At 41.0% G+C, this 27,969-nt stretch overlaps 1 protein-coding gene across 22 annotated transcripts in view; it reads right to left on the bottom strand.

Moving 5' to 3' along the window:
* Positions 1-27,969, bottom strand: part of LOC105937280 (adhesion G protein-coupled receptor L3) — a 333,177-nt gene that overhangs the window by 115,619 nt on the left and 189,589 nt on the right. For 13 of the 22 annotated variants that reach the window (XM_036146482.1, XM_036146481.1, XM_036146487.1 and 10 more), the window contains 2 exons: positions 25,592-25,606; positions 20,968-21,777 (listed from right to left, as the gene is read on the bottom strand). In XM_036146482.1, coding sequence (XP_036002375.1) covers positions 20,968-21,777; positions 25,592-25,606 — 825 coding nt within the window. The remainder of the gene's footprint in view (positions 1-20,967; positions 21,778-25,591; positions 25,607-27,969) is intronic. The other 9 variants (XM_036146501.1, XM_036146483.1, XM_036146499.1 and 6 more) reach the window with 3 other exon arrangements.

Genomic DNA, 27,969 nt, shown 5'->3' on the forward strand with positions numbered 1-27,969 from the left:
AATGGGTGTGGCTTACAACTAATGAGAAATTAAAACTCAGTTTCTAAGAAAATTTGAATACTCTTTGGTACCAACACAAACGGCTGTTAATATACACGTTCCTTGAGTCAACTTTCCATTAGGATCCTTGGAATGACCCTTTAGGGGTAATCCTCCATGTGTAAGAAGTCAGTTGTGACTGTTTGCATTGTTCATTGTGATTGTGACTACAATAATATAACATTTATCCATAGAAAACATTGGTATCACTGTTAGCTAATATTCTAATTTCCCAAGAGGCTAAATCTTACTTTTCATTCGATATAAGCCGTGATCATTCAAGTCATTGAAATATATCAGTCTTTGCAGTGAGTTTATGTAACATGAATTTTAGTTTTTGATTCGGAAGTGGGCCACCAAATGGAATTCTGCTCAGGTCTCCTACCATCTTAGCTCTGCTAACGTTTAACATTTTATGACTGGGCACAACTACAAGTATGTTCATTAGGTACATAAAGGTCGGGACCTAAAGTGAGTTTATCTTCTTCCTTGTTCTATGGAAGCCTCATCTATGCTTTACTTTTCAGTACGCTATCTAAGCATTCATTTCCAACTGCATGTCTTAACAGAGGGGAAGAAAATGATGTTACATCCATTCCTCCGGGGTTACTTTTAAGTTCAGAAAATCCAAAATATCTGACAGTTTTAAGCTGTCCAGAAAAAAAGAGCATAAACTTTTGACAGCTTAGATTTACTCCTCTCCAAACAGATGATGCAAGGTGGGAAATAATTCACATTATATATGTATCAGCAGTAGACTTTAAAAATGCATGTACAAAACTTTTCAGCTTTATCTATTAAGATGTTTACTCAGACCTATCTTTCCAGAGGGTTAGGCGGGATCTAAGTGGGCTGGCTGTGTGAACGTTGACGCTAGGTATATGATGTATTAGATATCCAAACCAACTATTTTTTTTTGCTGTTTTGAACTAACTATGTTGTCACCTCACATTTTGAAAAGGTTTTCTACCCACTTTCAGAGCTATGAATACTGTTCTATTATCAATTTGCAGTCGACACAGTCATGAATAATAGTTATGCGACTCCCATAAGTAATCAACACAGGGAAGAGGTCCTTATAGCTATTTTGCTTGACAATCATTTTGAATATTGCATGAGATTTAACATGCCGTCATCGATGGAAATGGAATGTAGAATTTCAGAATAAAATCATGTAAGCTGAAAATTTTTATTATTACTTATCTCCATAGTTTAGCCCCCCCCCCCCTCCAAAAAAAAAAAAAAAAAACACAAGGCAAAACAAACTGATCCTCTATATTTAAGTACATGGGTTTGTGTACACTTATACATTGAAAATCAGCTGGGAGGAAATAGAAATGCATAGGTTCTAAATGAGGGTATGAATATGAATATTTTTACAGAACAGTAAGTTAATCAGACGAGCACTCATATAGTGATTGAGTATTTCCACCGCCCACCAAGGCAACAACATTTACATTCTCCAAGCGGTAACAAACATCATCAATTTGTGCCACCGCAGCCTTCAACAACAACTATCATGAAAGCAGGGGAGGGATATATCCTCAAGGACACCTGTCTTTTTAGTTCACAGTTTATCAAAATATTTTTTTGTATATTCGTAGCTAAGGAGAAATTAAATGTGGTTTATATATATATATATATATATATATATATATATATATATATATATATATATATATATATATATATATATACAAGTAAATAGAGGATTAATCTCAGTGAATGTGAAATTGTTATATGATGGAAAGGACACCATCAGGGTGACTGAAAATCTGATCTGCTTATATCAAGGTCGGTGTAACTCTCACTGCGCCAACCACCACACAAGCTAGTGACTAAACAGGCAAGCAAAGGGGCCAATTAGGAGAACCAAATCTCTGCACAGGTGAAGACGACTGATTTAGGAGTAATGTTGCTGAGCTGCCTTCAGCATATGTTAATGAGTGAAAAAACTTGAAACACACGAGGCCATATTAAAATGGAAAAGACTGCAGTTAGACAGATTATGCATGCATTTTCTTTCCTCCTGAATATTATTGATCCATTGCTAAGATTAAAGCACATGGTGGTAGGAGTGCAGCAATTTATGAGCGGAACAGTTTAGTTTTTATTATTTCTTTGTTATTAAAGCAAAAAATAATAGCCTTAAAATTATGTTATCTTAGAACATTTCAATATTATAAATCCTATTAAAGCATAATGATTTTAAATGATGCAATTACACATATCCTCTGTAGAAAAATATTAAAAGTGCAGTTATGTGTAGAAAACCTTGTTCTGTAGAACCTAATAAGCTTAGGGAAGTACCTTGCAAGATCCCTAAAAGTACCTAGTTGGTTCTGTGAAAGGAACAGCAGCCCCTTTTCCCCCGAAAGTCCTGGAATTTAAATAACTGGGAATATGTTTTGAATGGGTATTCAAAACAAATTCAAAAACTACCTGTAATCACAGGTAGTTTGTGTGCTTTCCATTTCCACAACTTTGAAAGGCTGCCATGGGGAAAAAGGCGTATGGGGAAGTGCTGTACCACACCTCCAGTCCAGCAGGTGGCAGTAATGAGATGCATACATACAACGTCCAAACATACAACGCCATACTAATGGTGTACCAGTCCTTGTTGCCCAGGCTCACTGTAGCACAGCGGGGGATGGTCTATTTAAAGTTGTTAAACTATTTGCTTAGTTTGTTGCCCAGATAAGAAACCCGGTAAAAAAAACAAGCCAAATAAACCGCAAACTCCAAATAAAAGAAAAATTACAAAAGACTTAAAAAAAACAAGCCAGTGCAGCAAGACCGCCTCCGGGTTGGTGCACAGAAAGTTGCAAGTGTGCTTTTTTTGGCCAGAAACACTAGGGGGAGATGACAGACCCCTGGATTGTCCTAAACGCTTAGAATACCATCATTCTTAAAAGAGGATATATTAAGGTAAAAATGTTACTTAGTGTGGCTTTAACCCCAAACCAGGACCTTGTATCTGGGAAAGTGTTGACCAGAGCAACTGGAATTGCTCTGGTAAAAGTGCGTAAGACACAAGATGCTCACTGAAACTTCCAGAAAAACGCTTGGTAAGTTCTGGAAAGTGTATAGTAAGATTTGAGAAAGTGTCTGGTAAGCTCCAAAAAGTACCTCATAAGATCAGGTAAATTACACGGTAGGGGAAAAGAAAGTTACTAGTGAGCTTTAGGAAACTTACAGGTCAGTTCCATAAGTGTAACCAGTAAGTTCCAGAAAGTACCTGGTAAGGTCTAGAAAATAATGTCTTCAGTAATAATACTTCAGTAAAGTATGTTCTATATAATGTAGTGAGGCTCAGCTGTTATTCCTCTTTATTTATTTGTCCTTTCAGAATCCCAATAAATACCGCACAGTCTGTTCAACCTTCTCTTCTGGTAATTTCTCATCCCAAGCCGAAAGACAGTGAGATCATTTTGGTTTACTTCTCCTTCTAAAGTAATAAAGATAAAAAATGTTGAGCGCTTAAGGCAGTATGACAGTACAGAAGAAATATGACTTAGGGAAATGTCTATCACAGCAGGAGGTTAATTCAAAGTCGCCAGGAATCATGTTTAGAATGTAATTCTATTCTTCTGGATGATCCCACCGAGTCCACGGGTGAATTATTTTTCAGAAGGGTTCAGTCTACATACGGCATGCTAAATACACCTGCAGACACACACGAGCTCAAATGAGATAGAGACCAGGGACAAAAAAGAGGAGTGTGCCCTTGAACAGAATTAAATGTCTTCCATGAAATAAGCGCATGCAGAGAGAGAGATAGAGAGAGAGAGAGAAAAAAGGAAAGCCAGCAGTGGACAGCAGCTCCAGTCTGTAGACACTATCGCCTTAGAGACAAAACAAGGACATTTTGTTTTGAGTCGCGAGCTTTGCCAATCTAGACAAAGGCATAAAAGGGCTAAAAAAAAAATGGGCTCAGGAGCACAAATATGTAAAATAGTCTTTTCAGAGCCCAAACGAACATGTTTTTTAACTTAAAATGCAAATTGAATGATTCAAGAACAACTTTTGTAGTATTTACTGCTATGGGTCAACCCTCCTGAGTCCTGTAATGGGAGGTATCATCATGCAAACGGCGTTTATTTTCTCACTATGGGGAAATAGTGATTTAGTTAAAGCTGCACCAAATGCTAAAACGTATGAAAGACCATTAACTTACTTGTTAGCAGCACTATCATTTATTACATTATACATTTAAACCTTGAGGGGCCTAAGAACCACCTGACGCAAAACCCTTTTCATTCACAAAAGTCGGCAGTAAACTCTGCAGCACTCTGCCCCTTCCTGTCTTGTTCGAAACACCAGGAACCTCTCGTTATTCATGCTCCGCTTAAGCCCCTCCCCAATCTCACAGAAAGTACGAAGTCTGTTTCTACCACACACAGAGCTTTGTGCTCCATTTCAAAGCATTCATTTCTAACTAATTAGCCTCTCTCTCTGTATCCCAGGGCTCGTGGCTTCCACAATTAGATAAGCCTGCTCGACTCCGCTCCAGGAGAGAAAATTGCAACGCTATTATGAAATGGATCCGGTTTATATGACTTGCCACTTCCACATGGAGAGCAGGCTCGTCGGGGTCTGGAGGAAAAAAAAAAACAAAAAACTTTGGCTGACTAGAGATCAAAAGAGGGGCGGAAGGGGCTTTTGGGGTGTAATGAAACAAGCATTAGATAGTGAAGTGAGTTTTCCATCCTCCTGCTGAACCCAATTACCTCCCAATATTAATTTTCTTTAACATTTATGCCTGGCTAAATCTGAGACATTTCACACATGGGAAAACCGACCCCACCCCCCCTTCCCACACAAAAAGACTACCTGAATCCCCCACCAACCGCTATACACGCAGCTCCAGCCTCCCGTCTGACCCATTGCTCGCACTAAGGATCGCTTAAGACAAATTAAATAGGCTCAGCTTCAGAAGCCTGGGAAAGCTCCCAGATCTGATGGCATCTCCCCCTTCTCACCACTTCTTCTGGAGAATGGTGGCCTGGTGGTTAGAGCACAGAGCTTCGGTCCCAGAGGTTCTGAGTTCAACTCCCACAAGCTGCCATTCTGGGTCCCTGAGCAAGACCATCAACCCCCAATTGCTCCCCAGGCGCTGCACAGTGGCAGCCCACTGCTCCCCAAGGGGATGGGTTAGGATGCAGAAGTGAATTTCTCCATTGTGAGATCAATAAAGTTCAATTAATTAATAACCTGCACTGACCAACCAGCCTCTATCTTCACTCAGACCCTCAACAAGCCTCTGGAGCTGCACGCGGTTTCCTACTGCTTCAAGTGTTCCCACCATCATCCTGGTCCCCAAGAAACACCCGACAAACAGGGATAAATGAATGTAGAACCTGTTGCCCTGACTTCTGGGGTTGTACAACTCGTTGAGTGCCTGGTTTTGAAGCAGCCGAAGGACATAACTGGACCCCATGCAGTTTTGCTTCCCCAGCATGCGATACAGTCAACCTGGGACTACACTTCATCCTGCAACACCTCGATCACACAGGGACGTACACCAGGATCCAGTGTCCGGACTTAAGCTCATCCATCAACCCAGACATCCTCCGCCAAAGGCTCATCAGCTCACATTGCCGCCCTCCATCTGTCAGTGGATGGGCTGCTTCCTGACTGACCTGCAGCAGCCGGTGAGACTGGGGAGCATCTTCTCCTGAACAAGAACTATCGACAGCGGTCCCTCGAAACCAAAGTCAAGGTCCTTGTTTTTGCACATCATTTTGGTCAATAAAGCTGACTCTGATGCTGATACGACTGGATTACGCTGGAACGAGGTGGATTTGATTCTGTGTAACTGGATGTTGTCTGGACCTTTGTGCCAAGAGATGTCTTGAAGTGCCGTTCGTTGCGAGAGGGGACTTGCACAGGCAGGCATTCAGAGAAAACAGTGGAGTCTGACATGTAGATATCACTGAGCTGCATGGAATTCAATACAGGATAAAGTTTGTGTCTAACAATCTTATTGCCACAGATAAACAGTTGTTGAAAGTTATGTATTTCAGAAAATAGCACACAAAAACCTGGAAAGATCTGACCTAGAATTTGGAAGTTGCGTCATTCTACAGTTTACTGTGGCACACTTACTGCGTGCCACCATCTCAGCTTATAGTTAGTGCTTTTCCATGTCAAACTGCCAGAGCCTTCAGGGTTTGGAGACAAAACCCCAAACACATTTTTAGATAACTATGTCTGTGTGTGTGTGTCACTAACACTAAAATGAATCCATGTAACCAAAAGGAAATTATTTTTGCAATATAAAAATCAGTTTGATAAAGTGATATAGTTTTAGAAAGATAATAAGCCCATTAGGGGTTCTTGTCTGCGGTCAATAGAGTTTCAATACAGTTTTTTTCAGTAAATGCAAGTCGTACACCGATTTGCAGTAAGTGGGTGATTGTTCTCTTGTCTGAGGTATTCTAGTTCACCTTGTGACCACTTGTTATATGAGGTGGCATTGTCACTGGTAATTTCAGCATACTGAAAAAAAAATGCCACTGGTGGAAAAAGATATGGCTGTACAAATTTCTTTTTTAAACCAAAAGAAGATGTAACTTGTTAAAAAGTTTGCCAAACAAACGCGGGGTTTTCATTACTGGATCTTTTCTGCGGTTGTCAGGTTAGTAACTAGAGAAGATGAAATATCTAAAAAACGATGTGGCAGTGAGGAACTGCAAAATCTTTGAGACTAGGTCGTTTTAAGCTATGAATCACAATGAAACTTTGGAAATCAAATGGATAGATTGTTGGCAAAAATAAATGAATATGGACGAAGTGGATCTGGTTTCAACCGAGCCTCTATAGTGAGTAGAACAGTAATGTAATGACGGAGGTATTGTCTGCCTCATTGAACTGGGTTGTTTCCTGCTCGCTCCCATTCCCCAGGCTTGTCTTCAGGTTCTTGCGTCGATTCAACAATCAGGAACTTGTGACTTGGCCTGCTATGCTGTGAAAACTGAATAGCCTGCTTGTGTGACATTCTGGTATGTTTGAGTATAAATGTGTTATGAACAATCAGTATAGACACTTAGGTATGCTAACTCTGTGGTTGTGCTGTCTGTTTGCCATAATTCTGCAGCAAACTACGTAAAGTAAGATGGTTGCTTTACTTACAGCTTAAAAAGTCCGCAGTTAGAACTGCAACCTGTTTAGCACGCCTGCCTGCATCGGTGGCAGTGTTTAGTGGTGATTGGTATTGGGTTTCAGGTAGAAAAAGGCCAATGTGTGAGAGATATGGCTTGTTTCTGGTAATGTTTTCAGAAGTTTTATAAAAGAAATACAATTAAATTGTGCCTTTGTGACAGCCTGCTGGTAAATTGCCTAAAACAGAATTATTTACTAACTTGTTTGTTATCTGTAGACAAAACACAGCTTCACGCCCGGGTTTAGGGGACATTTTATGTCTGAATCATACTCCAATCATAGTTAAGCTGCTTAACAAAAAAAATAAAAAATCTGTAGAATCTCAGGAGCTGAAAAAGCACATTAAGTCCAAAGAGAAGCAAGCTGACTTTAATCAACATCCTTAGATAGAAACCCTTTTAACTAGTCTGACTGCACGATTCGATAGAACTGACTTTGTGAAGTGCTTTGAGACGACATTGTCAGGGATCTGGCTCTGTGGTTCCCGGTGCAGTTTCCTCTTTTCCCTGGAGCTGCAGGTTTCCCGAAGGGCGGGGCTGAGCAGCGCACCTGTGATCGATATGAAGCTCATCAGCCGAGGCTTAAAGGGAGCCAGTTGCCGAGCAGTCGATGCCTGCGTGTCGTCGAATGCGGTACCTTCAGTCTCCATGTTGTTTCCTTGTGTTTTTCCCCCTGCTACTTGAGTCCTGCTCATTGTCGTTTTTCTGCCTGCCACCGGGGGTTCCATTGGTCTCCAGTCTGGACCCCAACTTCAGATTTCTCTCTGATCTCCACTGAACCACCCCCTTGTAAGACTCGCTGATCAAACCTCAGAGCTCCTTCCTCTGCATACGTGTCCACCCTCCTACCTGGAACCACCCCCCGGCTCAGACTTATCACCAAGCACCACCGATCCCTAAAAGGAACCCCTCTTGGACCCAGCTGCTCTGAAACGTGTTCAGTTTAATAAAAAAAAACGTAGAGCTTGTCCTGGTTATTTTTCGGCCTGTGGGTCTGAAGTCTATCTAATACCATGACAGACATGGGCCGTGAATAGGTGCAATATAAATGAGCTGAATTGAGCTGAAGTAAACACACGATAGTCTGTTGAGTTGTATATACAGCTGTATACAGCAAAACCTCTATTGCTGACAATCAGCTTCGGCACATTAAGGTCATGAATTCTTGCCAAAACTCTGCACAAGTAGTCACATGTTGAGTGGCAAGGCTGGAAAAAAATGATTAAAGTCCTGTCTGTTTAATAGTATCTTATTGTGGCAAGCCCACAAATCCATCACAATGCGCAACTGGGAAGTGGAAAGGTTGAAGAAGTGCCGGTGGGGGAGTGGGGGCTGGAGGAGCAATAAATTATGCTGCCAAGCATCCGGTAAGCTCCGATATCATCTGACATGATGAGAGCCATAATGGATGACAGCTATGCATTGTTTGGCAATTAATTTCTTATTCCCGAGCTCTCTTCCCGGGATTTGAGAGGGCATCAATGGAGGTCACACAGCTCTGGGAGAGGTGCATGCGCCGGGCTGATATGTATGCACACATGGACACGGACCTGGAGAGACACTCGCCGTGTTTGCTTTAACTGACAGAGGAGACAGGAGCTGCCACAGGCACTGCACTGCAGCACTCCGGGGTCATTTCACGGCACAGATTTGCAAAGACACACAAATAAAAAGGGCTTTTTTGGTCTAATGTACACACGTACTTGTTAATCTGCATTTCCCAGGGAGGATGGGGCTGATTTCATTCTGATTAATCGCATTTTATGCAATCAAATCTGTCAAACTCCGTCAAAGTAAACAAAAAGTCTCCTAGTAAAAAAAAACACCTTTGCATTTCCTTAACGTACATACTACCATATAGTCACAAAATCCTTATATACAAAACATCCAAACCTTCTCTATTTTCATCTTAGAAGAGACTCTTGGAGGAAAAGAGAAATATTGGATCTAGTTTTTTACTCTTTAAAGCCCAATATTGAGTCTGCCAGGCAAGTGACAAGGCCAAACACAGTTAAGCCAGGCCAGGAAAGTGGAGATGGATAAAGACGTGGGGGGGTTGGGGAGAACACAAGTAAAGAATCATCATGAGGAAAAGCATGCTCCTCCAAGGTTCCACCACTTGCGGAGAAAACAGCGTGTGGGGCTTTTAAAAAGACTATCAGCCAGGGATGGAATAGGCCAAACGGGGAGAAACTCTGACTCTGATGATAAAGAGAGTTAAAGACGCTTTGGAGGCCTCTGCTCAGATTCACTTGGCTGATTGGTCAAAATAAATCACTTTGAGCTTGTGGGCCACAGAGCCTGTTAAAGTTAATGTGGCAGCTTTTTTTTGGGGGGGGGGGGGGGGCCTCTGGAGAAATCGGTTGCCAAATGCTGGAAACAAACACGCAAAGACATACATCAGAGGTGGAAAAAGGAGCTGAGAAAAACCTCCTGCTCCCTACTCCTGTATTGTAACATTTGCTACGTTCAGGGGTCTACTGAAACAGACCTCAGCTGATTGGCTGAGGCGAGAATTTATTTTTATCAGATCAGTCTGCAACGTAATCTCAATTCATACACAAGCTTCTCTTGAGATAAAAATCTTTACTGTTTCCTTTGCTGTATGTTTCCCCCACCAAGCCTCTGCACACGCCAGGAGAGATAAATAGGATGCTAGTCTTAATTGAGGGATTGCCTGCCAGCCCCCTCACTACACAGGTGATCTGTGTATGATTGCTAGATAAGAGTAGAGCCAGTGCAGCCAATGATGGATAGCCCATTAGGAGGAGACACCTCAGACAAACATCATATAATGCATAATGGGGTAGGGGCCCTGTAGAGCAGTGGCCCCGTACGGGATACTTGAAAAGCCCCAAAAAAAATATATTATTACCTTTGTCAATGGAGTTGGAAGCCATTATCCCATAACAAACACCTTGTCGTGCATATAACAGTAGCATACACAGTTTGATCACCATAGAAACCAGTTTTCCAAAAACTTTATAGACAAGGCAAAAATGTCCCCCCAAAAAGCTCACAGCTCTGCTACAGCATAAATGACTTCCTTATAACACTATACCTGAAATCACAAAATAATTTACCTAACTTAAGCCAGGGCCGCGATAGTTTTTGTTGCATGGGCCAAAACTGTCATGTAAACAAATAATTTTTATTAATTCATTTATAAATATATATATATATATATATATATATATATATATATATCATCTTCTGTATTAGATGTGGTCCAATTTACTGTACAATGCTGAATTCTGTGTTGGACCTAACATTTTTAATTGTAGTAATTAATTGTCTGTTCGAATTATTTCATAAATAAAAATAAAAAGACTTCATGGGCATTGACCACCTGTGCTTGTTAGCCAAATAATTACTGAATGTCAGTCGGTGGTCGCAAAAGACCCCAGGTTACACTTTGGACATTCCTCCCTTAAGCAGTGTAGTGGTTAAAACTAAAAACTTAAGTAATGAACCATTGTTTTTTTTTTATTTGGCTAATATCTAAGACATGTGTCGTTTAGGTGTTTGAGGGTATACTGGCCTATAACATGGAACAAATGTACACATTAATGCAAAACGCTCAAAGTGTTTGCATGCCATTTATTTAAAAATGTAAATAAACGATTATGTAGTATAATACCACTGTTTATTCTTAAAAGAAGTAATTGGGGTTAAACAGCACAAGAGAGAGCGGCCTGTTTCACGTTAGACAAAAAACAAAAAAAGTCTAAAGATGTATTACCAACAAAGGCCTATTGTGTGTCATCATTAAAGCTTTTCTGATAGAAGCATCTGTGCGTGTGTTTATGTGTGCCGATTGTGCTCAAGTCTGTGGGTGCTCAATGAATCATTCTCAACTATAATCCTAAACCGTGCACTTTCCCTCGGAGAAAATTGCCCTCTCCAAGAGGTGCAGCGGGCATGTGATAAGTGCGTAGCCTGAAAATAAGCATTTAGCCTACATTCCTAAGCCTCGGCATGAAAAAAAAAAAAAAAAAACATCAGACAGCATGCAAAAGGCCAGTTTATTGTAGGCTACTAGTACTTAGGTTCGAATTACATGCCACCATATGGCTCCAGGCTCGGCAAACGAGACAAACCTATAGCAACTGCTGGGTGGCACTTGAACCTGCATGATAGCTTTTGCGTTGAAAGCGATGGCAGCTAATGAAAAACGTGGCCCTGTGTACATGTGCGGGACAGAAAAAGACAGTCTGTGCCTTGGAGAGCGCGGCGAGCCACATTCAGGTTTTCCGCGGCGACTCTGCCAACGGGCATTTGATGCTTAGACGCCCTTAATCAATTTAGCATGTGTCAGGCTCCTCCAAACTGAGCCAGGACAGGCCAGAGCATCCAAAGCATTGGCTGTTCTCGACATGAAGGTCGGAGAGCCAAGCTATGGCAGCTCCCCCCACCAGAGCGGCCGCTGGCAGCTTGCCCTGGACAGATGGCAACACGTGGCAAAAATCACGGAACTGCTAGACAATGAATGTATCCGTGATACTAATTGTGCCCCGATCCGTGCACCAGTCATGAGTCAACGAAGAGATTATTCAAGCAGAGGCATAGGGAGCACTTACAAGGGGGCCTCAGGGTGCATTCAGAGACTAGGACAACACCAACACAGAAATGCTACCAAATATAATAATAAGGTTTGGGAAGATAAAGCTGGATTGATGTTTCTGCATATTGGCAGAAAGGTAGAGAGTAAGGGTGGGGGGGGGGGGAGCTCAGATTCTCACCTTACAAAACAATATCAGTGCCTGAGACTGCAACAAAAGGTGACAGGCACTGAGGAACATCATCTTTCGCAGCTGCTGTTGTCTTTTCAACGCGCCCCATGCTCAGTCTGACAAGCAACTGAGCTAAGGCTCACACAAAATAGTATAACCAAAGCTGAGGATTAAAAACGAAAATTGTTTGAAAGCTTCTCCATCGGTAACGTAATTCTCGAGCATTCAGTAAAAGATCTGGCATACCGATCCCAAGCAGGACTACAGGCAGAACATGTTAAAGACCATCAAACAAAACAACATCACGAAGGGGAAGAAGGCACGTCGTCCAAACTAGTCTATCTGTGTCACAGAGTGAGTGATGGTTCGATGAGTATTACCTGCAAATGGCTTAGATATATAAACATCTTTGCTATGCCCTGGCAGTTATTTATTTCTGTTTTCATGTCACCGTGTTATTCCTGCCAAGTCTCTCTGCCCTAATCCACCTTTTTCAGCAACCTGAGCCACATTAATTGTCTGCCTTTCTCACCTGTGTGCAGCACTATTTAAGCTCTTCCATTCTCTGCCTCTATGCCAGATTACCGCCCCGTCTCAGCAGGAATCCAGCATACTTTTCATGCGCTCCCGTTTTTGCCTTGTTATTGACCTAACTCGTGCTGTCGGATTATTCCTACCTTGCCTTGCCCGTGAGAGATCCCTACTGCCTGTCTGATATCTGGACACCGATCTCTGCTCTGACATTTGGCAGCTGATTCTCGCCTAATCCCTCTGCCAAGTAGATCTACATCTGCTTTCTTGTGAATGACCAGAGCCTGGTTGAAGACCACGTCTTTGGATTGAGGCTTTAATTGTGGAGTCTCTGGGAAACATCCCAGAGACTGAAGAAGAGCGTAGAAATAATCCTTCTCCTTAACGCTCTCTCTCCACGAGATCCCCCCTGGTTCCCAGCCTACCGCTTTCTCTGACGTCACCGCAGCCGCTGCCGCGTCCACGCCTGCTTCTCTGCACTGCAGGTTACTGAAGTCGATCATTTCACTTTCACACTTATTATTCAAGTCACCAACCTGATTTTTTTCTCCCCACAGAAATAAGAGTTGTTATCCCATGTGGTGTACGAGTTTCCAAGTCCTTGGTGCAAACCCTGAACAGAATAATCCAGCCATTATGGACCTGTTGCCCCACACGAGTGCAGATGTTGAGACTGCCATTAATAAGCTGGAGTCTAATATGCATGAAATGATGTCAATGCTAACTCAATGCGCCGCGGGCTTCTGAAGAGTCCCCTCATTACCACGTCTCACCTTTCTATGAACTGCAGCTGACCCCTCCTGAGGTATTTAAAGGTGAGCAGAGTCAGTGGCGTCCATTTCTTACTCGGTCTGAGAAACACTTTGAATTACAGCCTTTCCCCACCGAGCAGGCCGAGATAGTCCATACGACTTCGCTGCTGTCCAGCAAGGCCAAGATGTGGGGAATGGCTAAGAGGCAGAAGGACTCTTGTCTTTCTTTAAGGACTTTGCCAAGGAGCTCATCAGAGTTTCTGACCTGGTTTTGCCCTGAGAGGGAGGCAACTCTGAAGTTGCTGAGGCATTTAAGCAAGGAAAGAGGACTCACATAATACAAAACTGATTTCCTTCTGCTGGGAGTAAACGGAATAATGAGGGACTATGCAACATTTTTCTCTAGGTGATCAATGAGACGATCAAGATGAGCTTGCTGCATGGGATGCTCCCAAAAACCTGGCCGAGATGGAGACACTCACTCCCAGGATGGATCTAAGACTCCGTTAACAAAAGGCCGGAGAGGAGTCGAACCAACCAATCACATCACTTTGAACCCCAGGGATCAGGTCACGTTCCAGTATAATGACCGTACAGATTTGTCGGACCCCGTCTGACACCTCAAGAAAGTTCATCATATTTTCTGGAAAATGAATTATATACTTGCATACATACTAGATACAAATAATGCATACAAAGAACTCAAGAGAATTGTCAAATGAATTGTTGGAGGCAATGACCACAACAAGTTCATCACCTTCCTGATCATCAGTTCCCCCACACATTGACTCAGGTAAAAGGTGAGATCCTGAGCTGGTTGTCTGACTGCCATTCCACAGGCCTCCTGACAGCTAATCCTTCAGTATCGGCGTCTGACGAGACCCAAGAAACCTTCCCTGACCTGTCCAAAGTTCCTTCAGAATATTACGACCTTACAGAAGTGTTCAATAAGAATTGAGCCACCTGTCTTCCGTCTCATCGCAATCATGATTGCTCCATTAACTGGCGTCCCAAAAACAGGTTCCTGGGCTTTGCCATCTTCCAGCGGAGATTTATTAGGAACTATGTTTTGGTTGTCCCTGACCTGTCTGCTGCTCCTCGGTTTTAATGATGCGGTATGTTTGCTCATTTTCACTAATAGGTATCTAAACCAATACAGTGGTTAGATAACGCACAGCTGGATACTAAGTTCTTATTAGGTCCCTTTGAATGATGACTTTTTGGCTTCATTTTTTTAAAGATTTTAAAAACAGTTTATCCTTTTACATTTACTTCACCATTATACACTAACTTGTCTTGGATTATCGTATTTAAGCCCAATAAAATCCATTGAATTTCGTGGTTGATGAGTGATAAGTTAAACTTGGGTAAACTCGGGCGCTAGTGTCAAGCCTCCTCTAGGACATGAAGATTTTTTTTTTATCATATTTTAAAACATGCCACTGCTGGCAGAAAACAGAGTTTGAGTAAGCTATATTCACGCAGTGGTGAACATCTGATGAAGATTTTACGGCTCGACGTGCTTGTGAAAGGCCTTTAACCCTGGAAGTAATGTTCTTCCTGAATGATTCTGTAAAAGGTTCACAGCTTTTTGTGCAACTGGTTTTTAAATATGACTTAGAATGCCTTGCAAATAGAATATACCACCTTAACCTTTTCATAACCTTGGTTACAAACATGTTCTACACTATGAACAGACATGGTATGAAAACGTTAAGTTGTTTAAAATGATTTGATGATGGTTGTTGAAATGTATTTTTTTTCTCCTTTCTTTTTTCAGCAGAGGTGACCGACAAGAGGCCGGCATTTCTCCCACTTGAAGTTCCGACGCCGATTCGACGTAGCTCTCAAACCTGCTGTCCAGCTAGGCCTAATGTTCAGAAACAATCAAAGCGGGGCTCTTCATGGAGGACATGACTGAGGAGAGTCAAACAGCGACAGAGGAGGTGAGGAATAATCAAAAGAGGTGAACATGGAGAACGGGTCCTGGATAGGTGGGAGACAATGAGTTTCATCTGTTGTCATGGAGCAAGCATATCCAAAAGGTGGTAGCTGTGAAACATTTAGGTAATTTAAATGACAATTCTTTTTGTTAAAACAGGTTTAAATGTTGACCTTTTCAAACGATTGTCTTCAGTTTGTTTTCAGTGAATGTAATCAGGAAAGATCAGTGTGAATTTTTCACTTTGCAGTACTTTGGCTAGAAATTACATTATTCTAATTATTATTATTTGTTATTTCCAGCTTGATCTGCGCTGACCAGTTACCAGTAAAATTAATTTCTGATAAACTTACAACAAATTCAGAATTTAACAATGGGGACAGTTTTATTCTTAACTAGGAACAGCTTGGTTTGGCTAGTGCACGTGCACTTCCCAGAGCCCACAAAGACAATAATGCCAGGATTAGCCAATTTTCTGGGAGAAACCCTGCATTCCTTTAAATTAAATCATTATTTATATTATACCGCTGAACAATACAATTGCAATTTCAAAAAACGCAATTTCCAAATTGCATAGGCCATGTTTGGCTATTAATTTAAGTGGGTTTGCCTCCACATGGAAGGGAAGAGAGTTGCAGCAGTGAGATCATCTGATTTTATTATTTGATTTAGAGTTTATATAAGCAATATGTTTTTTTTTTAACCAGAAACTTTCAGGAATCTCACCATAGCATAAAGTACCGATCAAATTGTTTAATACATAGGCTTGTTTGATGGTTGCACTTTATGCGCAACAAGGATCGATGTTCAACTCAACAACCTGTTGTCTTGAATAAGAATATTCTTATTAATAAAAATCTTGTTTTAGTCCTTGTTTACAAACAACTGTATCTACAGGCTATTTTTGTTGCTTGTGGTTAATACAGAGAAAAGTCCAAATTAAATCACTATTATGGTTGAAATAAGTCACAATTTTGATATATGGCAAAATCTCACAGCCCTAATTTATATCTGCATTTACATTTACCCTCTTTAACCTTGTCTCGTTGTATAAATTGCAAGATTATCTGAAACCTTTAAAAACGTTTTCACTGTATGGCGAAAAAAAAAAAAAGGGAATGATGTCGGGGTTGTATTCTACAGGGATTGATCATGTTTTTATGGCCACATTGTATGTTTCAGTCGCTCCAAACATCATTACAGCGCCGTGCCAAACGCCTGGGCATGTGCTGCGATGGGCCTGTTTTTGTGCAGCGCCGGCCTCAGCTGTGGGGCCTGGCCTCATCGCTGCTGCTCTGCTGATCATCCACCGTGCTCCATTGATGTCGCAGGTCAGCCGTGTGCTCACGCAGTAACCAAGCACAAGTGGAAACGAGCTAGTGTTAGGCCGATCAGAGAACAGCACCTTTCTGTGAGTGTTACCAGGCACTGTGATCGTGACACCGGATCAAATTTCACAAGCTCATGCTGGCAGCTAAAAGGAAGATGCTACATTAACTTCAGGTTCTCCAGGCCCGTTGGCTCTTTCCAGCCAAATCTTTGGCCCTGCTGAACAAAAGCACACTGCAAAAATGGATCTAAAAATAAGTAAAATGTTCTTAAATCGAGTGTATTTGTCCTTGAGTTGAGCAGGTAAATAAGATTATCTGCCAATGGAATGAGTATTTTGACCCCTAAAATAAGATAATTAGACATCCTGCACTTGAAATAAGATGATGGAGATGAGTTGTTCCTGTTTTAAGTGCAAAAATCTTATTCCATTGGCAAATCATCTTATTTACCTGCTCAAATCGAGGACAAATACACTAATTTTAAGAAAATTTTTACTTATTTTAAGTTCTGTTTTTGCAGTGCAACGCATACAAATGACCTAATAAACGACTTGTCTTGCATTCTTCTCGAACAGCAGCACCAGAATCCCGAATCCCAGAATCCCGAGCCTCGTCTTTTTCTCTGATTTCCTTGCATCATCAGCGCAGCAGCAAACAAACAACACGACAAAGCTGCAAATGCAGACTAATTTGTGAGCATTGAAGTGGTACAACTGATGCTGCTTCAAACAATTTGGTCGTAATTGTGCTGCCGTTTCCAAAACAGGCAGCTAAGGAGATACGTGGGGAGATAATGTGCACATTTAACAATACTTGAAGCGTACTTCCAAGAGGTCTGAAAGTGGATCAAACCGGATGGTTCATCATATCAGCGTCCGTTCAATCACTCTTTTACCCCTCGTTATTTCTGTTTATCTGACATTTGTAGTTGTTTTCCGACTCCATCCATCTACTCAATGCAGCGTTTTACTATCTATATTCATGCAGCGGGCTATTTGGAGGGGAGCCTATTCAGCAACAGCAGCGAAACCATTTCCAGCAGAATGTCCGTGTGTCTATGAGAAAAATGTGCATTGCTGCTGAAAGGAAAAGAGTTATTCAAACTAAAAAAGCAAATACTATTTCGCTCTCTTTAACCACAACAAATTACAATGCAGGAGCTGTATATCTTCAAAAGCAAACACTGTGCAGACTGTTATTGAATGAATGAATATATTATGGGGTGTGTTAAAGTGGGACTGTGTATTAAAAAAAGAAAATGACACACACACACACAAAAAAAAAAAAAACCTTGAGAAAGTTGAGGGAAATAAATTTACCTGCCGGCTTGCAGGTATATAAAAAAAAAAAAGCGCCACGCAGGGGAAAAAAAAAAAATCAGGAGTTGGGATTTCACAGTCAAATAACTTGTGACATTTTTGACTAGAGCTGTTGATGAGATACCACAAAGAATTACCTTGGTGTGTCAAAACAGTTTTTCTTTTTCTTTTTTTTTCTTTTTTGCAGTTATAAGCCTCCCAACATGCTCCAGTTCATAAAAAGAACAATGAAGAGTGGAAATTGGACTCCTCAAGAAAGTTTTAAAAAGGAGTTGCAGAGGAGAAAATTGTGCAAATTAGATATTTTTCCCCCTCAATATTTTTCACCTTAACACCCAGAAAGTGTTTTTTCAGTTATTCTATGAGCAGTAAGAATCCGGCTGGTATTTGATAATGAAGGTTTGTTAATCTTTGGTGCAAACATCATAGCTTTAAGGTTAAAAAATAAATACATTTTGTTACATGATCTACTATCTTTTATTTAAAAAAAAACACATTTATCAACAATACCATAGCTGCTAAAACAGCCATCTTGCTCTGATGCTGATTGACACTCTGAACATTTTCTGATATAATTTGTGTCCCCTGTGACGTGCTTATCTAAATTGTATGCTTGTAACCTTATCTTGACTTAACTGAAGTGTCCATGCTAATGCTAGGATTTCTATTATCCGTTTTATGACTTCTTGATCATTTACATGTTAACATACTGTATTTCAATGCAGTTCATGCAACGCATATTCCAGTTACACCTGTGTGGAAAGGAAAAGTTAAACTCCCACTTCATACAGTTAACATTTTTCTTTCAGCGGCATACAATTTAACGACTGCTAGGGCAGGGCGATAATTCAATAACAATATATATTGATCGCGAGACGTATATATAGATGATAGAAAATAAAAGGGTGATTAAAAAGTTCAATAGAATAACAGTTTTCCTTCCTTTTGCATTCTAGCCTATCATGTAGGTTAATCTTAGATCCTCCCAACCAATCACAAACGCAGACCCAGGAACGCTCCGTCACCAAGCTCCGCCCCAATTCAAAGGGTTCAGAGAGCAGGCCATCTTTTTACTTTTTTTTTTTTTAAAACTTGCAGTTTTGGTAAAAAGTTGGTTGAATAAAGGGTTTAAATTCAGTGTTTGTGTGTTCTGATTCTAAAAATACGTCGCTAAGCAACAGCATAAAATGGCCAGGGTTGCACTTAAAATAAACGTTTGTATTTTTTTTTTAAAGTGAAACTATACTAATAAAATATTTGATGAATTATTTGTAAGGCTTGTTTAACATATTTTTTTGTGTGTGTAGCGAATTAGCAGCCTGGAAAATTCTCTACAACAAAACAGAAACGTGTAAAACGCCAACTTGACTGGCTGTAACAGCAATTGAAAGCACCGTTCTCTATTCATCTTTCCATCATCTTAAGTAGACTAAACAGCATTTTTTCCAACCAGCTAATGTCAGTCCACACTTTTCTTAAGTGCAGTAGTTTAAATACACTGAATTCATGTTTATAAGTCCATTTGGAATGGAGCGAAGGAAGGGAAAACCTATTAACCCGTCTGGTCTATACATTGAACACAGCAAAAGCCAGAAGAAACTGCTGAGAAATCAACATCATAAAAGAAGTTGGGGGAAAAAAGCCAAAGAGTCACTGTTCTCATTTTTCTTTTCTATGGGCCCAACTTGGCTGATGAGTCAACCCGCCAAACTACTATAAAGGTGATTTTGTGTTACAAAGAGGATATTAGACATTTAGAAAAGAAGGACAGCTGTCAGAAGACAAAATCAATGCAAAAATATTTTTTAGAGTATCCTGAATCCAGTGATTTAATATCACTGTATTATGGCCGTACACAAGTTTCAACCTTTCTTTTTGGGGGCGCGTTTAGAATATTTGGTGCTGGAGCATTTCCGCTTGAGGCAAGCCTCACAACTGCTTTTTCTGAGTGACTGCAGGCAACAGAGATGTGGCTCAGCAGACAGTTTTGCCATCTTCAAGTAGACCTGATAATGCAGCGCAGGTATTATCCTTAATTTGGACAATTAATTAATTTGCATGGTTAATTGATATGCATGATTAAATATTTTGTCAGCTAATGCGCTTAAACAGAATCAGGATTTTATCAAAGACAAATACTGTTTTTACAAGTGAGCGTAATAATAAAAGCATCTTAAATGGGCCGCTTTTAGTTAAAATTTTACACTTTCTGGTTTCGGATGACAAAATAATTAATATATGGAGATAAGATCAATTGTTATGGCCCTTATGAAATACAGTTTAGGTGAGGAAAGAAAGGAAGACTGCATAAAATGATGTAAGTCAGGTAACAAATACTAGAAGATGACATCATCGATACGCTAAATGTTGAATTACCTTATCCCAGACATATATATCTTAAAACTTTAAAACATATATATGTCTAATAGCACTAGCCAATATGAGGGAACATCTAAAATGTCAACTACAATAATTTTATTTTGTTAAAAAAAACGTAAAAAACGGTTTTACAGAGACTTCTCTCTCCCACTGGTGCTCTGCACATCTGCGCCGAATGGTAAAATAATTAATCATGGTTCAAGGAAAAAAAGAAAAAATATGTTGAATGCTGTTCATATATCTTCTTATATTATAATTCTTAAAGATAAATTGGAATTAGCTTATGTTGGTATTAGATGGCCAAAGCTTTACTAAAACATAACATTAGAAATCTGCCACAAAACTCTGATGAGTGTATCTCTAGTTTATACATAAATACAATGGCAACAAGTATTCAAAAAGCTTTTTAGGGGGATTCTTAAAAACAGTACAAAGGTTTTATTATAATTCAAAATGTGTTTGAAGAAACTCTTTAGTAAATAATTATTCGTTCAGGTTTGATAAGTCGAACTATTTCAGATTTTGAACTTAAGTCCAGATTTCTTAAAAACCATGAACTAGTCCTATTTTTTTTTAGCAATGAACTGAGAGTCAGGAATCAGCTTCAGGACCATCAGCCACCTGCTTTGTATGACCATGCTATCTGACAGTGCTCATTCTGCACAGGGTGGAGAAGCACCTAATCTCCAATGACAGGCCAAGCAAATGGGCAATAGCAAATGTGTCTACAGTACAACTGTTAGATCGTAAATCAGCGAAGGAAAAATGATTGTCTTACCAATTCTGTTGTCTAGCGCTCCAAAGTCCAACGAGTACTTGACCACATGATAGTTGTTCCACACATACAGCAGATTGTCCCTGGGATTGTAATCCACAGCAGCAATGTACTGGTAGGAATTGGGAAAGGGTATGTCCAGAAAGCCATCTTTACTGAGCTCGGTGTTGTAGATGTAATCAATCTTGTTCCCTGTTGCTTCGTTGTCATCGTCCTCATAGACCGACTTCACCACATAGAGGATCCCGCAGATCATGAAAGCGTTGGAGGCCGAACGCTTGTCATAAGCCGTCTCCCAGGTACCCTCCACTCTGAGCGTGTAGGGGTTGAGCTGGCTGATGACGATCCGCCCGTTGTTCTGCTCGGTGGCATAGATCACCCAAAGTCCGTTCTCATCCACGGCCAGGTCGATGTCCGACTTGCCTCCCCAGCGGTAGGGAGAGGTGTCGTGGTAGTTGGCGTTCGCTATGATAGCCTCGCCGCTTTTGATGCGAGTTCGCAGGTCGAACTTGACGATGTTGCGCGTGCGCTCCTTGTTGAAGAACAGCGCTCCGTCGTAGACCACGAAGCCCGTGCCGTCGACGCGATGTGGCAGCTTGTAGGTTGTTGTTGGCCTTCCAGCAATAAAGTCTTCCTTGGAGGAGTACTCGGTCAGGGTGTCCGTACGATACGGGGTCCAGGGCATGTAGTAGATCTTATCGGAAGCCTGGAGGGGGTCCTTGCACCAGGCTCCGGACTGGTGGTCCGACTCGAAGAGGTGCTCGCTCTGGTATACCCTGCGTAGAAGCCCCGGGCACAGGAATACTGAGGAGCCAAAAGTGGGGAAAGACAATCACAGAGTTACATTGGCAGGATTACTTCAGAGAAAGCACATGGAAGATAGAGAGGCTAGCATCATGGAGAGAAGAATCCAACAGCACACAACCAATGAGACAATATAATTTATACTGGTTTCCGAAGGTTTCATACCATGCCTCCCTTTTTTTCCCACTGCCCTTTCCTGGAGTTTACTCTTTGCAACATAGGGAATATTTCTTGTTCAGGTTTTTCCCTGACCCTGAGACAAATCATCAACTGCGCTGCTAAACAAACTTGACTTAATGTTTGCGGAGAAGAGAAGGGGATAATAAACTTCGTGAAGGTTACATCTCCTGACTTTATGAGCACAGAGAAGTTAGAGACGCCGTTAAAACTAACAACATGCACCATTACTCGCCTACACATAAACACAAAGATTCATTTTTTTCCCCCCTCTCCTTCCTCTACATGTGACGGCTTTTTACCACAAACAAACATATTTTAAAAATGGAAGCAGTAATGGATTCATTTAATTCTCTGCTTTGTCAGTGGGGGTTTGAAATAAAAAGCATTAAACCAACACACACATCCCAAATTTTGATAAATGGCTCTGTGGCAATTATTGGCCAAGGCAGGCTCTTTGAGAAAATGAAAACCATTCAAAAGAAAATATAAATAAATAAGCATGACATCATTCCCATAATGACTGCTTTTCCATTATTTCATCTAAATGACATTTTTAATCTGAGGTATGATTTACAGCCCCCTGACACACACTAAACTAATTATATGTAAACTGGTTTTTGCTCCAGTCTGATCAAGCAAGGCCACGGCTCCACAGCTGGAGCGGTCAATAGAAGGCACCATTTGCAAAAAGCCAATTTCAGTTACCTATTGATTACTGGTGGACTGAGGCAATAGTAATTTTCTCTTTTCTAAAAAAAAAAAAAAAAAAAAAAAAAATTCTCAGTTACAATGGCTGAAAAGTCACAGCAAATTACCCTTTTAAAATGTGGATTTATAAATATGATATTCAACACAAGTAAGATGACAAAATGAAATTATGAGTGGGCCCAGAGTGCATGTGAGCGAGTTGAGGTGGCTGATTTGAGTAAAAATAGGGCAGCAGCCTGACAGAGCGCTGACAGCTTCGAGCTAAGGAAAGCCGCCCGCTCTGAAGGGGGGGAGAAAGAGACAGGGAAAACAGAGGCCTCCCCCCCCCCCCACCTCTATGTAATCTCCCAAGATTAAACATGTTGTCTACCTGCGGGGTGAAAAACGCGTCGCGATGCATCCTAGTGACACAGAGCCTCGGCACACATCTCAGCGTTTGCGCCGCTAAATGCTGAGGGAGCAGTTTTGTCTGCTTAGGAGGAATAATAAAAAAAAAAAAAAACTCAAGATGTGCTAGGTTACGAGGTCAGAGTCTGTGTGCTTTGTTCTGACAGCACTCTGGGCTCAATGTCGGTGGTGGAAAAAAATGTGCTTTTTAGTGATGTGACTGCAGAAATGAAGGCTGCGAATGAAAGATATTAAAGGAGCAAGACAGATGTGGCTTTCATGTTTTTCTTTCATCTTCACAGCTAATATTTGTCAGCGTTTTCTGCCACAATTTTGAAAACGTATTTATCGACCCCAAAACGTACCACACGACCATTAAAGTCGGATTCCTTTCTCTTCTACACCTTTCGGTCCAGCCTTCTGTTTTACTTTCAGAAGCTTTGGAATATACAGTCTCGCTTCATACACTGCTGATAATGTAAGATTGCTACTGCAATAATCTATCTCCGGTATTGACTGGCGAGTCCCTGAAGGTTATAGCCATCATCACGTTAGAGCTATTTGAAATATGCTGACAGCTCATCGGACAAGCTATAGATCACGGCGTATAGCTTTAATAGTATGCAGCTGATAAAGCAGAGCCGGAATAATTTCCCGTTATTGGAGGGAATAAAAACATGTCGGCGTTATGGGTCTTACGGGAGCAGGTTTGTAACAGCGTTTTCCACATGACGGGATTATCATCTACTGTATGTAGCAATAAAATTATCGCTTCAAATGCTGATAATTAAAATTACAACAAGATGACATGAAGAGTTTTGGTAACAAATAACCTTTTCCTTATACAATACTTTTGTCCTGTTGAATTACAGTTCTGGTCAGATGCACATAGATAAGGAGCAAGAGGTCTTTTCGTGATTTGTTTCACAAGTTCTTTTTCCCTAGTTATAGGTTATTATCTCATTTAAATCTATTTGATAACAAGAATTGGGTACACAACGTTTAATTTCTTGTTAATTTGCTATGATCCACACAGGGTCAGAATTGTAGCTAAAAGCTAAAACGTACACAAACTCCCCCTCAAAAGGTTGCGTCAAGGTACCTTGGAGAGCGCCGTTTGAACCAAATGCACTTTGTATTCATCATTAGGCATTTCCTGCAGGATACTTGATCACTCTTCTTTTAAGAATTGTTGGATCTCACTTATATAGGTTGATTTCCTGCCAACGGCCGGACTTTAAAGCAAAATCCCAACATTTTCGCACAGATTTAGGTTTAGGCTGTCAATCCAGAAGGTTAAAGCTGCTCGCTTGATCTATTCCAAAAACCAGTTTTCTTTGGTATTGTTGTCCTGTTGGATCATCCAGCTGTGTCTAAGTTTTGGTCCAATCTCTCACCCTCACATAAAAGGGGACGGATTAGGATGTTCTGAAACAACAGCTTAAGTTTCACATCGACATGGACTTCAACCAAAATTATAAGCCTCTTTTCCAAATGGGACTCCAATAAAGCGCAACGGCAATGGTAACTGCAAGACACAGAGGCATTCTGGAGGTTTGAGGGTCAGAGGGGATAAAGATAGTGCTGCTTGACCACAGTAACCAGAGGTGTGTTGGGAGGAGTCAAAATGAGGCTTTCAGACCTGAGAATACAGTACTAACTGTCAGGCATGGGGGTGGTAGTGCCATGCTGAGGGTCTGATCTATTGCCAAGTGATACTGATGCATTTCCACAAGTTAAATAGTATAATGCAGATGAAGGACCAAGTCCACACTGGTTCAACTTTACCTAAAATAGACAGAGAGATGGTTGAAACTTAAACACAGTTGGGTAATCAATAAACTAACTAGGCCTCAGCCTATTATAAACCACAAACTGCATCTTAACCAGGGTCACTGTTCACGGTGAAGCTAATGTTACAGCACCATGAGGTTACTGACCACAAAAAGAGCGCTTGTCTTTTGTGGCTCCAAAATAGAGACCGCTAAAATTGAGTAATCTTGCAGCTGCCCACACAGAGACAGGTTTTACAATTAGAGGTGACAGAAGTATGTTTTTCAAGCTAGGGGCACACCATCACCTCTCCAGAACGGTGGAGGTAGCATCGTGCTATGGAGGCTGTTTCTCTGCCGCCAGACGTATCGGTGCAACGCAATACCATGGCGTAGCGACAACTTACTTGCAAAACCTTTCAACTTGATTTCAAATTGAGAGCTAGACAGGTGAAACACGGAGACAACCGAGTGTCCCAACAGGATGTGAAGGACGAATACATGTGAAAAATGCGTTTTGGGAATAGATCAATTAGGCTAACATTAAACATCTGGAAATGGCCCCGACTTCAGCGGAAGTGAAAATGTTTGAACGCTGGTGCTTGTGCAATCTTCTGACCAGAACTGTACACACTAGACCACACCAACAAGCAGAGATGTGAAATGTGTCAGACAACGGCTACAGCGACCCGTCACCAGAGCATGCAGAAGCACAGAATGGAAAAGCAAGTGGGGAAAAAAAAAAAAGAAAACGAAAGTTGTTGGCATTTAGTTACCTTTTTGCTCCACTTCTATTTTTAGGCATGAAGAGGGAGAAAGACACAGAAAAAAAATGAAGAACAGATTAATTACTGTAGAAACTGTCTTTATTTCAAAGTGAAATAAATGAACAAGAGAAGAACTGGGTTAGTGGGGGAGAAAAAAAAAAACAATAAATATTTGATCATAAGAATTCAGAGAAGGAACAAAACTCAACACCACACGAGCCTGCTGAAAAGGAGACAAGTTTATAAAATTTAAAACAACAGTTAAACTGTACATTCCTTGAAATACTGTTTTAGGAGCTCAAAGAAATAAAACTAAAGGAAAACCTTTTGTGACTGAAAACAGAAACAGTCTATAAAGTTTGGAATAAACCCGTCCAAGACATGTGTTCAAGTTTCTTTTCAATACGACCAGGGATTGCTGCTGTGGGTAAAAACAAGAACATCACAATACACAATACCCTTCTGTTACTGCCATCCCTGAAAAAAACAAACAAAAACAAAAAAACAGTAAAATTAAGCCTAAAATAAACTGTTCTCATTCAGACTTGATGTCCCATCTTTCTCTAAAAGAAAGATGGGATCATCTCTCTGGTTTACAAACAGGTCCAGTTGAGTTTGGCTTTGTAATTATTACCCTGACTCTAGATATGTTGTCAGGGTCAGCAGAATTTTACTGTTATTTTTTTTTTTCTAATTTGATTTGAAGGACAATGATTAAACACTTACAGTTTAGCAATGTTTTCTCCCTAAATTTGTTACTACTACAGATTGCCCTAAAAACAAATCTTACCTACTGTCAAACGCTCTTCTTTTCAACACTGCTGATACCATCTAGTGCGACTTGGCTGCTAAACCGTCCATAACAATGACTCAAATCACCTCACATTGAAACATAAATCTTGCCATTATTCATGGTCTAATTTCAAACACCATCATCGGTTCTGGGGCAGTATAAACATTGTTAATTTGATGAAATTAAACTCATATATTATATATAATTACTGCTTAACTGCTATTATTTGAAATTTCGTTACTATGTATTAGAAATATGCTTCTATCCTTTAAAATAACCCCAGTGGAATGTTTTTTTTTTTGCTTTTTTCTGTAGGTCTGTGAGATTTTGTTTTCCACCTGGAAGTTGTTCCTCTGCTACGCGAAGCAAAGTGAGTCAAGGCGTAAATATCAACCTTCGAAAGCACATTTCATCTGCTCCAAACTAATGCTTGCAAATGCAAGCTTTGCAGACAGAGCTTCAAAAGTTCCCTCTGAAAATGTGTATTTGCTACTGACAGGTCAAAAAAAAATCCCTCTAAGAGGAAATCGCTCTCTTTAACAGCCAATTATCACAATTTATTTTTTTTGCTTATCAGGCATCAAAATATTTTTTGACTCAAACACAGCACCTTCCAACCCTATTGGCACCGCTGCGGATCAGTCATCTCACATCAGAACATTCGCTGCTTTTCTCAAAAAAGTCAGCTTTTTTACATCCCTTACTGTCCTCTTTAGGTGTATGGTGCTTGTTTAGCTTTTTTTTTGTCTCAGTTCTAGTGAAAATGTTCCTCATATGAATGGTGTTAACACTTTTGCAAGGCACTGTAGATAAAGTCAGTAAAGAACAGGTATGTTTAAAAGATGTGACTCAAGAAATGGTTACAACCTTGGTGAGGCTGCCGCAAACAAAGAGCCTGATCCCTGTATATCACTTAAGACAATCCCCTTACGTCATTCATAGCACTTTGTCTAGCTCTCCCTTTAAAGGTTGAGGTTAGCGTCCGGCCAGCATGCCACCTTCAGTCCCTCTTCCTGCAGTAATCCCGCATCTAATAAGCTAGGATTAACCTCTGTAACCAGAGCTTTACAGGAGTGCCCCTCCTCAAGAGAGTGCAACAGAGTGAGGTATGGAGGTCAGCGGTTGGCTGGAGGGAGGGTGACGTTTAAAAGACGGGAAAGTTATTAGACGAGAGATACATTATTGCGAGGCGCCGGCCCAATGAGATGGAGAGAATGAGGCAGGCGAGGAGGGGAGAGGGGGAAACTTCTCAACAAGTTGTCTGTTTGTCAGATCATAAAGTCCCGCACCGATACAACGCGACACCTCATTAACGGCAAACACTCCAGCTAACAGTTGCTCAGGGCTACACCCCGACTCACCAAGCACACGGAAATGCGTGTGGACCCCATGCGTCAAATCAAAGCAAACAGCCTAAACGCGCCCTGATCGAAGCCTCCTCGCCTCCCAGGGGCAGCCGCCACACAGCGAGGACCACAGGGGAGGCCGGCGTTTCTGATTGAGCGATCGCTAACAGTGGCGAGGGGGAGAGCAGGGGTAATGATCTATAAAAAAAAAGGCATTAGCGGTGGGGATGTGAGAAGCCGGTATACGA

The sequence above is a fragment of the Fundulus heteroclitus genome, chromosome 14 (genome assembly GCF_011125445.2).
Source record: "Fundulus heteroclitus isolate FHET01 chromosome 14, MU-UCD_Fhet_4.1, whole genome shotgun sequence".
Classification (NCBI taxonomy): domain Eukaryota; kingdom Metazoa; phylum Chordata; class Actinopteri; order Cyprinodontiformes; family Fundulidae; genus Fundulus; species Fundulus heteroclitus.